The sequence below is a fragment of the Sus scrofa genome, chromosome 14 (genome assembly GCF_054392235.1).
Source record: "Sus scrofa isolate SSC_HxYL_T2T_F1_AM1 chromosome 14, Sscrofa_HxYL_maternal_Yorkshire_Landrace_v2.0, whole genome shotgun sequence".
NCBI classification, from domain to species: Eukaryota; Metazoa; Chordata; class Mammalia; order Artiodactyla; family Suidae; genus Sus; species Sus scrofa.
Genome location: NC_139396.1, coordinates 60,858,458 through 60,875,502, shown reverse-complemented (window position 1 = coordinate 60,875,502; position 17,045 = coordinate 60,858,458). Strand labels below are relative to the sequence as shown.

Genomic DNA, 17,045 nt, shown 5'->3' with positions numbered 1-17,045 from the left:
GTTTGATCTCTGCTTCCTTCTGCCATCTTTAATTTTTTTTTTTCGGTCTTTTTGTCTTTTAGGGCCGCACCTGTGGCATATGGAGTTTCCCAGGCTAGCGGTCGAATTGGAGCTACAGCTGCAATACAGGATCCGAGCCACATCTGCAACCTACACCATAGCTCACGGCAACACCAGATCCTTAACCCACTGAGCAAGGACAAGGACCTGTATCCTCATGGATACTGGTTGGGTTTGCTAACCACTGAGCCATGATGGGAACTCCTGCCATCTTTAAATCTTTTTAAATAACTCTCTTACACAATGTGTTAATATATAATGTAATAATATGTAATGTAAAATACTACCTATCGATCTATTTTTCCTTATAGATTATGAGTAACATGAAGGTAGAAAAAACATCTGTCATCTTTGATACAATACTTTCAAAGAAACACTCAACCAATACTTGTAGGAATTTCTTAAAAAAGAAAAACAACTGGGAGAGAATCCATATCCCTAAATCAACACAGTCTCTAAATAATCAGATAACCCTTTATAACTTTTCTTTTATCATTTGTAAGAATGAAAAACAAAACTGGAGTTCCCACTGTAGTGCAGATTAAAGATCCAGCATTGCCACAGTTGTGGCCTGGATTTAATCCCTGGCCGAGGAACGTCCGTATCACTCACCGACAGCTGAAAAACTTAAGAAAAAAATTTTTTGACCTACAGCATTTTCTACTTGCTAGGTTGGCAAAAAAAATTATTTTTCCAGTTTTATTGCAAAGTAATTTATAAAACCTGTATATTTTAAGGAGTACAATATGATGGTTTGATGGCAAAAACTTTTAAGTCTAAAAATACTGATAATAAGGATGTGGAGTAATCAGACCTCTTACATACTGTTAATGGGGGGATAAATTTAGAAAACAAGTTGACATCATCTTTACCTTCAAGTTAAACTTACACATACCCTATGGATCCACCATCTCCACTCCTAGAGTCTAGTGTACTCATCCAACAAAGTATTTTTTGGCAATAAAAATAAACTAACCACAACCACTTGGATATTATATGAAAAGTACAAGTCACAGAACACATACAGTCTGAATCCATTTATATTAAGTCCCAAAAAACTTTTAATGAGGAAAAACAAAAATAAAGAAGAAAAAATACATAAAGTCCAAAAATAAGCAAAACTAATAATTACCAAATGTGATAAAGATTTAAAGAAAAGATAATAAAAAAAAATATTCAGGAGTTCCCATCATGGCTCAGGAGAAATGAATCTGATTAGTATCCATGAGGATGCAGGTTTGACTTGCAGCCTAGCTCAGTGGGTTAAGGATCCTGTGTTGCCGTGAGCTGTGCCGTAGGCCTGCAGCTGTAGCTCCAATTAGACCCCTAGCCTAGGAACCTCCATACACCACGGGTGCAGCCCTAAAAGAAAAGGCCCTAAAAGAAAAAAAAAATTCGGGACAGCAAGTCCCCTCTTAAGAACTTAAAGGGGAAACAAGATTGACAAAGAACACAAGAATCCTTCTTAGTACAGGCATACTCATTTCATTGCACTTTGCAATTAGTGTGCTTTGCAGATACTGCTTTCCGCCCCCCTCCCCCGAAATGAAGCTTTGTGGCACCTCTGTGTCTAAATATGGGCACCAAAATGTTTCCAACAGCATTTGTTCACTTTGTGTCTTTGTGTTACATTTTGGTAATTCCCATGATATTTCAAATTTTTCATTATTATAATATTTGTTATGGTGATCTATGACCAGTGATCTTTGATGTTACTACTGTAACATTTTGGAGGCACCACAAACCAGACCCATATAACACCGTGAACTTAATAAACAAATGTGTGTGTTGTGACTGCTCCACCAACCAGCCATTCCCCCGTCTACATCCCTCTCCTTGGGTCTCCCTATTCTTTAATATTCAACAATATTGAAACTAGGCCAATTAATAACCCTACAATGGCCTTAAGTGAAAAGAAGAATTGCATGTATAGCACTTGAAATCAAAAGCTAGAAATGATTAAGTGTAGTGAGGAAGGCCTGTCAAAAGCCAAGACAGGCTGAAAGCTAGGCCTCTTATGCCAGTTAGCCAAGTTGCAAATGCAAAGGAAGAGCTGTGGAAGAAAATTAAAAGTACTATTCCAGGAAAAACGCAAATGATAAAAAAAAGTGTGGAGTTCCCTGGTGGCCTAATGGTAAAGAATTCAGCCTTGTCACTGCTGTGACTCAGATTTGATCCCTTGCCTACGAACTTACACTTGCTGCAGGTTCAGCCAAAAAAAAATGTTAAGAAAATAAAATAGCCATTGCTGATATGAACAAAGTTTTAGTGGTCTGGATAGAAGATCAAACCACCCATGACACTCCCTTAAGCCAAAGTCTAACCCAGAGCAAGACCTTAACTCTTTAATACTGTGAAGGTTGAGAGGTGAGGAAGCTGTAGAAGAGAAGTTTGAAGCTAGCAGAGGTAGGTTCATGAGATTTAAGAAGTTATCTCCATGAAGTTACAGAAAGTTATCCAAAAGATCTAGCTAAGACAATTAATGAAGGTGGCTATACTAAACAACAGATTTTCAATGTAGATGAAACAGCCTTACATTGTAGGACTGTCATAGCTAGAGAAAAGAAGTCAATACCTGGCTTCAAAGCTAGCAAAAGACTTTCTAGAGGCTAGTGCAGCTAGTGACTTGAAGTTGAAGCCAATGTTCATTTACGATCCTGAAAATCCTAGGGCCCTCAATCTACTCTGCCTATGCTCTGTAAGCAGAACAACAAAGCCTAGTTGACAGCACATCTGTTTACAACACAGTTTACTGAATATTTTAAGCCCTCTGTTGAGAACTACTGCTCAGAAAAAAAGATTCCTTTCCTAATATTACTGCTCACTGACAATGCACCTGATCACCCAAGAGCCCTGATGGAGATATGCAAGACTACTGTTGTTTACATGCCATGATACAACATCCACTCTGCAGCCCTTGGATAAAAGAATAAATTATGAGTTTCAAGTCTTACATAAGAAATACTACTTCTCAAGGCTATAGCTGCCATAGTGATTCCTCTGATGGATCTGAATAAAGTAAATTAAGAACTTTTTGGAAAGAATTCACCATTCTAGATGCCATTCAGAGTATCTGTGGAGGGAGTTCCTATTGTGGCTCAGTGAGTTACAAACCAGACTATGAGTATTCATGAGGATGTGGGTTCAATCCCTGGCCTCACTCAGTGGGTTAAGGAACTGGTGTTGCCATGAGCTACTGTATAGGTTGCAGACAGGGCTCAGATCCGGTGTTGCTGTGGCTCTGGCATAGGCCAGCGGCTACAGCTCCAATTGGACCCCTAGCCTGGGAACCTCCATATGCCGTTGGTACAGCCCTAAATAGACAAAAAAAAAAAAAAAAAAAAAATTATATATATATATATAAATCAAGGTACGTACCTTGATTTTTTAAGACATAATGCTATCGCACACTTAGTAGACAAATGTATAGTATAAACATAACTTCCATATGCACTGGCAAACCAAAATATTTGTGTGACTTACTTTATTGTGATATTTGCTTTATTGTGGCATTCCTAAACCAAACCCATGATACCTCCAAGACATGACTATACTGATTATGCTCGGTTTCTTAAGTTGGGTGGCAGGTTTATGAATGTTTATTTATTCCATAGCAAATATTCTAGTGTGTTACATAAAATATATTCTTCTATAATATGCACTATTAAAAATATGTATTTCATAAAAAAAATTTAAGAGATCGACAGTGAAAAATTTTATTTACAGATGAAAGTATAGACCATCTAGGATAGGCTTAGAAATAATCTGAGAGTTCCCGCTGTGGTGCAATGGGATTGGCACAATGGTCTCTACAGCACTGGGACACAGGTTCTACTCCCAACCTGACACAGTGGGTTAAGAATCCAGCGTTGGGAGTTCCCGTCATGGCGCAGTGGTAAACGAATCCAACTGGGAACCATGAGGTTGCGGGTTCAATCCCTGCCCTTGCAGGGATTAATGAGTTAATGATCTGGCGTTGCTGTGAGCTGTGGTGTAGGTTGTAGACGCGGCTCGGATCTTGCGTTGCTGTGGCTCTGGCACAGGCCGGCGGCCACAGCTCTGATTCGACCCCTAGCCTGGGAACCTCCATATGCCGCTGGAGTGGCCCAAGAAATAGCAGAAAGACAAAAAAAAAAAGAATCCAGCGTTGCTTACAGCTGTGGCGTAGGTCACAAATGCGGCTCAGATCTGATCACTGGCCTGGTAACTCCATGTGACATAGGGCATCCAAAGAAGAGAGAGAAAAAAAAGAAAGAAATAATCTAATAGGTAGAAACGTACAGATAAAATTGACCATGTGTCAGTAACTGCTGAAGGTGAGTAATGGGTATGATGGGATTTATTATACTATTCTCTGTTTTTGTCTGTTTTAAATTTTCCATATTAAAAAGTGAAAAAAGGCAACTCTTTCATTTAGCAAATCAAAATATCATAAATGAAATTCAAGTATTCATTCCAATTCAAGGATCCAAATATATGTAAAATATCCATTCTATCTTATAGCCTTTGCAAGCCATGGTTAATGCATTATTTTACCTGTTGCCATCCATTAAATCATGAGTAATAAGTAAAATCAGACAAATAGAGAACTCACTCAGAAATATCCAAAAAATTAAGCATAGGTTTAAAAACAATGAGAAGGAAGAAACGTACGTCGATGCATCTCCCGGTAAAGAATGGTCAGTGCCTGAAGTGAGTTATCATCTGTGGGTTCAAGAGCCGCCACCTCCTGGGCCAAGGTGAAGGCTTCCTCTTGCTTTCCAGTCCTCTGTAAACCAATGGCCTTTAAAACCTGATAGAAAGAAAAGACAAATCAGATATAAAAGGACAGAAAAGGAAATATGAACAAAAGCCCATTTGAAAGCACAAGTTATAAGGTATGCCTAAGTTGCAACTCAACTATTTTACTAAAAATATCAGCAAATTAAAGATTCTTTCTTGGGAGTTCCCATCATGGCTCAGCGGAAATGAATCTGACAAGCATCCTTGAGGACACAGGTATGATTCCCGGCATCCCTCAGTGGGTTAAGGATCCAACATTGCTGTGAGCTGTGGTATAGGTTGCAGAGAAGGCTTGGATCTGGCATTGCTGTGGCTGTGGGGTAGGCCAGCAGCTACAGCTCTGATTTGACCCCTAGCCTGGCAACCTCCATATGCCATGGGTGCAGCCCTAAAAAAATGAGGGGAAAAAAAAAAAAAAAAAGAATGCACAACATTGCTTAAAAGGACTCCGTGAAAATTAAAAAATTAAATTAGGTAAGTTATGTCCAAAGAAATAAGCAGCTAGCTTTTAATTACATACTATATATAGGAGCTAAGTGATCTGGAAAATAAATGGCAAAAAAAATACTCTGAAAAATCAGTCATTAAAGAAATTAAACGTCTTTCCCCTTTAAAGATTATAACATATAACCAATCAAATATAAGTAACTCAAGAGCAAATGAACTTACCTTAGCACAATGAAGATCCTTATGTTTTTTCAACAATTTATCTGCTTGCTGAATTGCCATTTTATTATTACCATTATCAAGATAATCTATGAAAATAGAAATTATGAGTTGTTACATTTCTTCAACAACAAATATGAAAAATGCATAAGCTAATATCAGATGTTTCAGAAAGTATCCTAATTCGGTATTTAAGAAAATCACGGAGGAGCTCCCTTGTGGTGCAGTGAGTTAAGGATCTGATGTTATCACTGTAGCAGCTTGGGTAACCGCAGAGACACAGGTTCAATCCCTGGACCAGCATAGTGGGTTAAAGGATCCAGGTTAGGTCCTGGGAATTTCCATATGCCATGCGTGTGGCAATCAAATAAATAAATAAGATAAAAAATTCTTATATTTAAGCTTTGAATCTACCAAATGGATCATGTTTCCTTCAATAAAATGTTTAATGAGTACTTAACATGCCATAGAGTTAGAAATTATTTGTTGAAGAAAAAATAAGAGGTTTTCCTCATAAGAAGGGAATAGAGGGTGGGGGATACAGTCAGCAATATCAGGAGTAGACAAGGATGTAAGGAAAACAGCACTTTCATATGCTCTGTCCTTGAAGAAAAACTGACTTCTAGGTTCCCTAAAAAAAATATCCATTCCAAAATTCAAGAAACATGGAGACCTATTATAAAACTGTGTTAAAAAAGAAAAACAATGAATTACATTCAAAAGTCTAACAAAGGAGTTCCCGTCGTGGCGCAGTGGTTAACGAATCCGACTAGGAACCATGAGGTTGCGGGTTCGGTCCCTGCCCTTGCTCAGTGGGTTAACGATCCAGCGTTGCCGTGAGCTGTGGTGTAGGTTGGAGACTCGGCTCGGATCCCGCGTTGCTGTGGCTCTGGCGTAGGCCGGTGGCTGCAGCTCCGATTGGACCCCTAGCCTGGGAACCTCCATATGCCGCGGGAGCGGCCCAAGAAATAGCAACAACAACAACAACAAAAGACAAAAAAAAAAAAAAAAAAGTCTAACAAAAGCAGAGATTAATTTCCAGATAAGAAGATCCTCCTCCCAAAAATGAGAAATGTTTTAAATGGGAAACAGTGGTAGCTGTCATTTCTAAATATAGAAAAATGACGGAACACAGACCAATCCACAGCCCGCTACCACTACCAGGTTCCTTCTTGGGGACCAAATGTTTGTGAGGACATGGAGCAAGGGCTACTCTCTACCAAAATGAGTTCAAAACTTACTTTCATACAAAAATCTGCACACAAATGTTTACAGCAGCTTTATTCATAACTGTCAAAATTTGGGAGGAACTTCAATAGGCAAATGGATAAACAAAACTATGGTATATCCATTCATACAATGGAATATTATTCAGCGATAAAAAGAAGCTATCAAGCCACACACACACACACACACACACACACACACACACACGGAGGACCCTTAAATGCATATTGCAAAGTGAAAGAAGCCAATCTGACAAAGCTACATACTACATGATTCCAAGTGTCCAGCATTTTGGAAAAGGCAAAAATTATAAGCAATAGAAAAATCGGTGGTTGCAAGGAGTTGGGGGAGGGAAGAACAGGTAGAGAACAGGGGATTTTTTAAGGCAATGAAACTCTTCTATATGAAACTGTAATAATGGATACATGTCATTACATATCTGTCAAAATCTACAGAATGTGCAACACACAGAATGAACCCTAATATAAAGTAGTAAACTATGGACTTTATAGTTGAAAATAACAACATATCACAGAGTTCCCGCCGTGGCGCAGTGGAAACAAATCCGACTAGGAGCCGTGAGGTTGCGGGGTTCGATCCCTGGCCTCGCTCAGTGGGTTAAGGATCCAGTGTTGCCATGGGCTGTGGTGTGGGTCTCGCAGATGCGGCTCAGATCTGGCATTGCTATGGCTGTAGCGTAGGCCGGCAGCTGTAACTCCAATTAGACCCCTAGCCTGGGAACCTCCATGTGCCGCAGGGGCTGCCCTAAAATAATAATAATAATAATAACATATCATATTGACTCAGCAACTTTAGCAGACGTTACAAAGGAAACTTGGGGGTAGCCATGGTAATAGGAAATCAGTACAATCTAAAACTGTTTTGAAAATTCACAACTTAGAATAGATTTACAAGGAGATCCTGCTGCATAGCATTGAGAACTATGTCTAGATACTCATGTTGCAACAGAAGAAAGGGTGGGGGAAAAACTGTAATGGTAATGTATACATGTAAGGATAACCTGACCCCCTTGCTGTACAGTGGGAAAATTAAAAAAAAAAAAAAAAACTTTATTCACTCAATTAAACACTGTTTGCCTGTGGAAAAAAAAGAAAAGAAAGTCTACTAATTAAAGAATATATATCTAGGAGTTCCCATCGTGGCACAGCGGAAACAAATCCGACTAGGAATCATGAGGTTGCGAGTTCGATCCCTGGCCTCGCTCAGTGGGTTAAGGATCCAGCACTGCTGTGAGCTGTGGTGTAGGTCGTAGACACAGCTTGGATTCCGTATTGCTATGGCTGTGGCTGTGGCTGGCCTGAGAATGTCCATATCCCAGAGGTGTAGCCCTAAAAATAAATAAATAAAAATAAGAGCAAAGATTCAGTTATAGAACAGGAAAGTAATAAGTGTTGTAAGTGGGAAATAGGGTGGTAGCTGTTGATCTGAAATATGGAAAGATGACTGAACACAGGCTAGGTTACAATCTACTATCATTACTGGTTCCTCTTTGCTCATCAAGATCCCAAGTCAGTAATAAAGACAGAGGAAGTAACTCAAAATCATTTACGGCCCTGGTAGCCCAGGACCAACCAACAGAAATACACTAACATTTTACCTAGTAGTTTCAATTTTTCTCCAAGGAATACTTTACCAAAACTTTTAACAGACAGCCACATGAACACAGGAATTTCATGTCTTTAGTCTGTCTTCAATGCACTTACTATTGATGAGCACTGATAAGGCTAGGTAAAAAGATTAAGAAGACTTATTCTGGAGGGAATCACAATCTCTGGAGGGAATCACAATCTAGAAAAGATCAAAGACTTGATAACTCAGGTAGAGAGATTGGAAATAACTGAAATCTAAAAACACACAATCTTGGGAGTTCCTGCTCTGGTGCAGTAGGATCAGCGGTGTCATTGGAGTGCTGGGACGCAGGTTCCATCCCCCACCCGACACTGTGGGATAAGGATCTGGTGTCATCATAGCTGCCCATAGGTTGCATCTAAAGCTTGGATCTGATCCTTGGCCCAGGAACTCCATATGCCATGGGTTGGCCAAAAAAAAACCCCACAAAAAACAAAACCAAAAAAATTCAGGTTCATAGAACACATCCTGTCTCAGAGATCAGATTATCTTTGATAAGACCCCAGCTCTGAGGATCTGCCCATAAATGGTTGAGACTATAAGGATATTAACTTTTTCCTTTGTTGTTGACAAGGGAACTCTGATATACTTTACCCACACCTACTTCACTGGGAATGGTTTCCACGAACTCCGCTGAAAGGGCAGAACTGGATGAGCAAGTCTAGACCATGTAACTGAGGCCCAATGGAGTGGACATTTGCCCTAAACTGGGTAAATTAAGTTTCTTCCTGGTAATCTGTAACTGCAATGCTGAAATCTAGAGTCAAAAAGCTATGGAGAAGAGTTCTATTCTCTTGTGGCATAGCAGGTTAAGGATATGACATTATCACTGCAGTGGACTGGGTCACTGCTATGGCACAGGTTCGATTCCTGGCTCAGGAACTTTTGCATACTGCAGGTGCAGACAAAAAAAAGCTAGGGAGAACCTCACTCGGAAGGCATTAAATATTTGCAATCTGAGATTATCAGTGGTAGCCCCAGTATTTCCATTTGGGAGGAGATTCAGGGAACGCAAGCTGGGGAGTGAAGAAAAGGAGTTATCTCTTGACTCTTCATTCATATACTATTTATAATATAAAGAATGTCAATTATCCCTATCAAAAATTGGGGGAGGAGCAGTGCTGATTAAGCTGTCAGGAAGAGGCTAATGACCTTTCTCTATCCTGTCCTCAGTTTGGTGTGGCCACAAAGCCAAAATGTTGGCCCTGGGTAAACTGCTGAGCAAGCAAGGGGGAAAAAAAGTTTGAAGAACCTAAGCAGAAAAAAAGAGAAGAGAACTAAACAGATAAGAGCAGAGCTGAGCATCTAGGAAAGAAGCTTCAGATCCTGACAGCTTTCCAGTATCCATCAGGTCCTAGAATATTACATTCCTGCCCTAAGCTCCCAAAAGGGTTTATAAACAACCTCCCTTTACTTGAGCTAGTGTCAATGGGCTTGTGTTCCTTGCACCCAAGAGTTTTAACTAAGACACCCCACTACATTCAGACTGCTGTCAGGCTCCCCTTTCTTGGATGCCTAGATAACTACTGATTAATTGGTTGCTAAGTTTTTTGGGAAAATTTTATTTCCATTTACATCACTAACTCTATAATATAAATCACATAGCTCTTGGAGAAAACAGGCCAATAAAAATGATATCCCAAAAGTTCCCCTGTGGCACAGAATGTTAAGGATCTGGCATTGTCACTGCAGTGGCTTGGGTCGCTGCTGTGGCTTGGGTTCGATCCCTGGCCCAGAAACTTCCACGTGCCACAGGTGTGGTCAAAAAAAAAAAAAAAAAAAAGATATTCTAAAGTCTGGGCATCTATTCTTTAGCCTTTTATAACTTACTCAAGGGTATTGACTTGACCATGAGGATTGGTATTGCTTTTTTTAGTAAGAGGAGTAAGCCAAAATCAGCCACCCACAAATAAGGCATAGGAAACAATAAGATGGACTTCTCATTGTGGCTCAGCGCGCTAAGAACCCAACTAGAATCGATGCAAACTATTGCCTTTGGAATGGATAAGCAATGAGATCCTGCTGTATAGCAATGGGAACTACATCTAGGCACTTATGATGGAGCATGATAATGTAAGAAAAAAGAACGTATACATGTATGTGTGACTGAGTCACCTTGCTATATGGTAGAAAATTGACAGAATGCTGTAAACCAGCTATAATGGAAAAAATAAAAATCATTATAAAAAAATATTTTACATTTCCAAAAGATAAATCACAAAGGAAAAGTAATCCCTAAAAATTAGGAAAGAACTAAAATGGATGTTTCATTGTTTTCAACTACTTATCAAGTTGGTGATATAACTATACAGAGAAAATAATTACTTCAAGGTATTAACCCAGTATATCATCGATTGAAAATATTCTAAGCTCACAGCTGCAAAGAAATCATAAACTTCATGAATTAAATAGTTTTATTGTTAACAGTAGTATTATCTTGCAACTATTTTTTATATTAGAGGATAAAGCAAGTAACGGTGTTAATGTTGTTAGGAATCAAGATTTTCCACAGCGATATGCTATATGTATATATATATAACCCCCACAATGTTAAATTTGAATCAAAAAAAAGGAGAACTCAACTAGTATCCATGAGGATGTGGGTTCAATCCCTGCCTCTGCAGTGGGTTAAAGATCCAGCATTGCCGTGAGCTGTGGTGTACGTCACATCACAGATGCAGCTTGGATCTGGTGGTGTTGTGGCTGCAGCTGATTTGACCCCGAGCCTGGGAACTTCCATATGCTTCAGGTGTGGCCCTAAAAAAAGCCGGAAAAAAAAAGAAAAGATTATGTATTGGTGAAAGCAGTGTTTTTCTTTTCTTTTTCTTTTTTTGCCATTTCTTGGGCCGCTCCAGCAGCATATGAAGGTTCCCGGGCTAGGGGTCGAATTGGAGCTGTAGCCGACAGCCTACACCAGAGCCGAGTCGCATCTGCAACCTATACCACAGCTCACGGCAACGCCGGATCCTCAACCCACTAAGCAAGGCCAGGGATCGAACCCGCAACCTCATGGTTCCTAGTCGGATTCCTTAACCACTGAGCCATGACAGGAACTCCGAAAGCAGTGTTTTTCAAAACATCACTCCAACTAAAAGTTTTCAGGAGGTTCTTACAGGCAGCACTAGATAACGCTCACAGTGAAAAAGTTGAGCTCTTTTCTTTCCTTTATATTAAGGATAGTCTCAGTTTGGTATTAGCCTATCATTTCTTTTTTTTTTCTCCTCCGTTTTCAGCCACACCTTCGGTATATGGAAGTCCCCAGGCCGGGGACTCGGATCAAATCTGAGCTACAGCTTCAAACTATGCCACAGCTGCAGCAAGGCATAGGGATGCACCAGGTCAGAAATCAAAGCAGCATCTCCACAGAGACAAGTCAGATCATTACCCCACTGTGCCAGAGGCAAAACTTCAGCCTGTCACTTTTTTTTTTTTTTTTTTTTTTTTTTTGTCTTTTGTCTTTTTAGGGCCACACCTGAAGCACATGGAGGTTCCCAGGCTAGGGGTCTAATCAGAGGTGTAGCCACCAGCCTACACTAGAGCCACAGCAACACCAGATTCGAGCCGCATCTGCAACCCATACCACAGCTCACGGCAATACCAGATCCTTAACCCACTGAGCAAGGCCAGGGATCGAACCCACAACCTCATGGTTCCTAGTCAGATTCATTAACCACTGAGCCATGACGGGAACTCCAGTCACGATGGGAGTTTTGTTTTTTTTTTTTAAGTTGTGCTAATAGCATGTAGAAGTTCCTGGGCCAGGGATCAAACCCACACCACAGTGGTGACCCAAGCCACAGCAGTGACAATGCTGGATGCTTCAGCACTAGGCCACCAGGAAACTCCACCTATTTTTCCTTTTTAAACAAAGAAGGCATAGGTCTCAGAGTTTCACAATGATCAGAAACTGGTTAAGGAGTTCCCTGGTGGCTCAGCAGGTTAAGGATCTGGTGGTGTCACTGAAGTGGCTCTGATTACTGTGGTGGCACCGGTTCAATCCCTGGCCCAGGAACTTCCACATGCCACAAAGGCAGCCAGAAAAAAGGAAAAAGACTTTAATAACATTGTTTTGTTTTCATTGTATGGTTGTTCTTTTTGTTTTGTTTTTTTTTAATGATCACACTTGAAGCATATGAAAGTTTCCCTGCTAGGGGTTGAATTGGAGTTGCAGCTCCTGGCCTACACCACAGCAACACCGGACCCTAGCCATATCTGTGACCTGTGCTGCTGCTTGCAGCAATGCCAGATCCTTAACCCACTAAGCAAGGCCAGGGATCCACATCCTCGAGGATACTATGTCAGTTTCTTAACCTGCTGAGCCATAATGAGAGCTCTGTATGTATTTATTTTTATGGTTTTGTTTTCTCAGGCAAGTGACAGGTTTTCCACTAATGGTAATGATACAGATTATTTTAAAATAAATTTAAAAGTCACAGCTGCAGCTCAGATTCTATCCTTGGCCCAAGAACTTCCACATGCCCTAGGGTTAGCTGAAATAATAATAATAATAATAATAATAATAATAAATCCTTTCTAACTGATGGCCTTACACACTACATTTGCTCCCTTTTAAATTACTTCCCCCACAGTATTCAGAGCTATCTTTCTAAAGCGCAAGCCTAATTACACCACTCCAATTAAATCTCTTCAGCTTTTCCCACTGTCTTTAAAACAAATGTCAAAAACTTTAAAATGGCTTACAAAGCTGAGTCCGTCTACCTCTGAAGCCTCGTCTCACCCATCTCTATATTCCAACTGTTTAAGTCTCTTCTTAGGTCCTCAAGTAGAACAAGATCTTTTTACGCACTCTCTCTGTCCATCATTCCTCCCCATCTCATGGCCTGACTAACCTCTGCTCTTCTTTCATGTCCAAAGTAAAACGTCACTTCCACAGAGAACCTTTTTTTGAACTGTCCCCAACAATCAAGATGCCCATAGTGGAGTTCCCGTTGTGGTGCCAAAGAAATGAATCTGACTAGGAACCATGAGGTTTCAGGTTCAATCCCTGGCCTCACTCAGTGGGTTAAGGATCCAGCGTTGCCCTGAGCTGTGGTGTAGGTGGAAGACGTGGCTCGGTTCTGGCATTGCCGGGGCTGTGACGTAGGCCAGCAGCTGTAGCTCCAATTTGACCCCTAGCCTGAGAACCTCCATATGCTGTGGGTGTGGCCCTAAAAAGACAAAAAGACAAAAAAAAGAAAAAAAAATTTTTAAAGTGAATAATGGTGGCGTTCCCATCATGGCGCAGTGGTTAACAAATCTGACTAGGAACCATGAAGTTGTGGGTTCGGTCTCTGGCCTCGCTCAGTGGGTTGAGGATCCAGCGTTGCCATGAGCTGTGGTGTAGGTCGAAGATGAGGCTCAGATCCCGAGTTGCTGTGGCTCTGGCGTAGGCTGTCGGCTACAGCTCTGATTTGACCCCTAGCCTGGAAACCTCCATATGCTGCGGAAGCAGCCCTAGAAAAGGCAAAAAGACAAAAAATAAATAAATAAAGTGAATAATGGTAAAAGAAAGCATTAGGGCTCACCAAGTCACATGAGAATACAAAATCTGTTCAGAACCCCATAGCGCAAGAGAATCATTTTAGCAAAAGGATAATGAGTAATAAAGTTCTAGGAAGGTCAAGGTGGTTTTCAAAAATCAAAAGTAAATACCTGGAGTTCCTATTGCGGCTCAGCGGAAACAAATCCAACTAGTATCCATGAGGATGCAGGTTCAATCCCTGCCCTTGCTCAGTGGGTTAAGGATCTGGCATTGCTGTGAGCTGTGGTGTAGGTCACAGATGCAGCTCGGATCTGGCATTACTGTGGCTGTGGGGTAGGCCAGCAGCTGCAGCTCTGATTTGACCCCTAGCCTGGGAACCTCCATAGGCCACAGTGCAGCCCTAAAAGGCCAAAAAAAGAGAGAGAGAGAGAAGTCTACAGGCAGCTTTTGCAGACAGCTGTATAATGAGCCACAAATTGTAAACCCTGGATTCAGTTCCTACTCTCGGTCATCCTTGCATATGTCATCTCTGCCCTTTGAAAATATTTACTGGAGGCATGAGAATACACAGTCCTGGGAAAATGGAAATCTACCACTCACCACCTATGTGACCTTTGGTAAGCCAGTGTTTTCAGCTCAAAGTGAGGTGATTTCTAGCACAGTGGTTAAAAGAGTAAGTCTGGGACAGTCCACAAGGGTTCAGATCCTAGCTTCGTGTTAGCTGAGTGACCACAGACAAATTACACATCAATAAAGCCCCAGTTTCCTCATCTGTGGAAAGAAAGGGAGGGGGTTGTAAAAACTACCTATCTCAGGAGTATGTGTGAAAATTAAATGATAAATATAAAAGGCTGAGGACAGTGACTGACATAATTAACAGTCTATATATATTAGCTATTATTATTTTTACCCACCTCACAAAGCTGTTGCTAGAATCAAATGAGATGTGAGTAAAGTATCATACAAATTACAAAAAGTAGGAGTTCCCGTCGTGGCGCAGTGGTTAACGAATCCGACTAGGAACCATGAGGTTGCGGGTTCGATCCCTGCCCTTGCTCAGTGGGTTAACGATCCGGCGTTGCCGTGAGCTGTGGTGTAGGTTGCAGACGCGGCTCGGATCCTGCGTTGCTGTGGCTCTGGCGTAGGCCGGTGGCTACAGCTCCAATTCGACCCCTAGCCTGGGAACCTCCATATGCCGCGGAAGCGGCCCAAGAAATAGCAACCATAACAACAACAACAACAAAAAAAAAAAAAAAAAAAAAAGACAAAAGACAAATTACAAAAAGTAGCAATTGTACCAGAAATATATAGTTACCCCCTTCCAAAAAAAAAAAGTTAAGTGATCTCAGCCCTGCGGAGAAACCTCCATTTAGTAACATCCACACTATAAACATGAGACCTAATTTTGCGAAAAACCACTGACCTTGAAGCCTTCCTTCATCAAGAAGTGACACAGACCAAGACCATACAACCATCTAACAGGAACCACTATCCAATTACAGAACACCTCGGTAATTGAAGAGATGTTTCTGTGACTCAAATATGTGATTTTTCACAATAAGTGTAGCAAAACGATATCAAGGTCTTAAAACCTGAGGATTGGGCTAAGCGTTACAAAGGGGGATCCACTCAGCACACAGAAGGCAAGCTGCAGAAAGCCAGAAAAGCTACAGAAAGGAAAGGCCCTGCACGCCCCTCCAAACTATCACAATCTTCCCATCGCTATTTTGGGCCCAAGACCACCACCCCCCCGCCCCCGCCTCCCACGTGTACCCTGAGCAGCTGTTCCTCCACCAAAGAGCTTTCGATGGGGAGCCTCAAATCTGGGCCTGTTCCTGACTCGATTCGGGTGACCTTGCGTCAGCTCCTTCCTCTCTCAGAACCTCAGTTTCTCTCTGTTCACCAAGCACTGTTGGTCAGACAACATTTTAGGCCCAGTTTCCTTAAGTAAAAAGTCTTCAGTGGGGGTTTTCCCTCAAGTAGGGTGTTTCAGCCCTGTACCGGAGCCAGCTTCCACCTGCGGGCAGATCTTGGGTGTCCCTTGGCGTGGCCCCAACAACGCGACCTGCGAGCAGAGCAGATCTCTACCAGAGGAAATGTCTTACAAAGCCTGCCTGTCGGGCCAGCTCTGCCGACCTGCCGCTGCCCTAACAGCGCAGCTGCCACCTCAGGGCTCTGGAAGGCCAGGCCGGCGCTTCCGCGAGGCCCGTGACTGAGGCCTAGAGGCCCGCGCGGCCGACCCCCTGTGCTCGCCAGCCCTGCTCCTGGCCACTCAGCGACCCTCCTGGGCCTTTACCCTGGCCCCGGCGGCCCTCGGCGTATCCGGCTGGCGACTAGACTGGCCCCAGGCACTCACCGTAAATGGGCCGGAGGCGCCTGTCGTTAGGGTCCTGCACATGGCCCCGCGTCGCCATGATGACAAGCGCAGAACAGCAGTGCGCAGGCGCAGGGCAGGCCCCCGGGAAGGGGCCGTTAAAGGGCCAGCGCCGATCTCGCTCGTCTATCGCGATGGTCGCGGGGTTGCGATTGAACGCGCCTGCGCGGAAAGGGACAACACTTACACCGCACCCCTCCTACAGACTATTGCCACTTTGAGGGATACGTCTCCCCTTTGCTGATGGAATCAGTCTAGCTGATAGAGGCGGCCGTTGCTATTAAAATCCCGTCCGAGTCACTTACGGGAGAGTGAAGAAAGGAGAGAAACTCTTGGTCAGAGTTAGGGCTCTGCTGCTCCAGTTTATCTTATTTCTCATCTGTGCTGAAGGACCAGTTAGACTTGTCTTTGATTAATTGTTGAGGAACTGGGACCTCCTCTGGGAGGGTGACCCAGGAGAGAGTAGGGGAAAGGGGTGCTGACCAACAGTAGAAATCTGCCAGAAATGTTCGAGATCCCTTCATCTCTCTCCTGGTGCTCAGCCAACTAAGAAGCACCCTAGATTTATAGTAATCCAGTGGATTTGTCAACTATACCGCAATAAAACTGAAGGAAAAAAGTAATTCAGTTAGTATGTGCAGTTAGTGTTGCAAGCTCTAAATGAATTATTTCATTAATACTCATAACAACCCTAGTATCTCCTTAGAAGGTAGATACTATCCTCTTTTCTACTGGTGGGTTTATTCATACCCAATATAATTATCGAGTGCCTATTATGCCGCTGTTTCTGTTTCGAATTTAGGC

General features: G+C 42.1%; 1 protein-coding gene and 1 long non-coding RNA gene across 6 annotated transcripts in view; one reads left to right on the top strand and one right to left on the bottom strand.

The window, feature by feature from the left end:
- Window positions 1–16,291, bottom strand: part of NAA25 (N-alpha-acetyltransferase 25, NatB auxiliary subunit) — a 75,839-nt gene extending 59,548 nt beyond the window's left edge. For all 5 annotated transcript variants that reach the window (XR_014826916.1, XR_014826918.1, XR_014826919.1 and 2 more), the window contains exons 1-3: window positions 16,224–16,291; window positions 5,512–5,597; window positions 4,714–4,852 (exon numbers count right to left, since the gene is read on the bottom strand). Coding sequence is in view for 1 of the 5 variants with exons in the window: in XM_021074209.2 (XP_020929868.1) it covers window positions 4,714–4,852; window positions 5,512–5,597; window positions 16,224–16,281 (283 nt within the window). In the remaining 4 variants the exon portion in view is untranslated. The remainder of the gene's footprint in view (window positions 1–4,713; window positions 4,853–5,511; window positions 5,598–16,223) is intronic.
- LOC146396595 (uncharacterized) lies at window positions 10,182–16,309 on the top strand. The gene is made up of 3 exons (XR_014826985.1): window positions 10,182–11,252; window positions 13,849–14,849; window positions 15,157–16,309. It is a non-coding gene; the product is annotated as an uncharacterized LOC146396595 (long non-coding RNA).
- The last annotated feature ends 736 nt before the right edge of the window (window positions 16,310–17,045 follow it).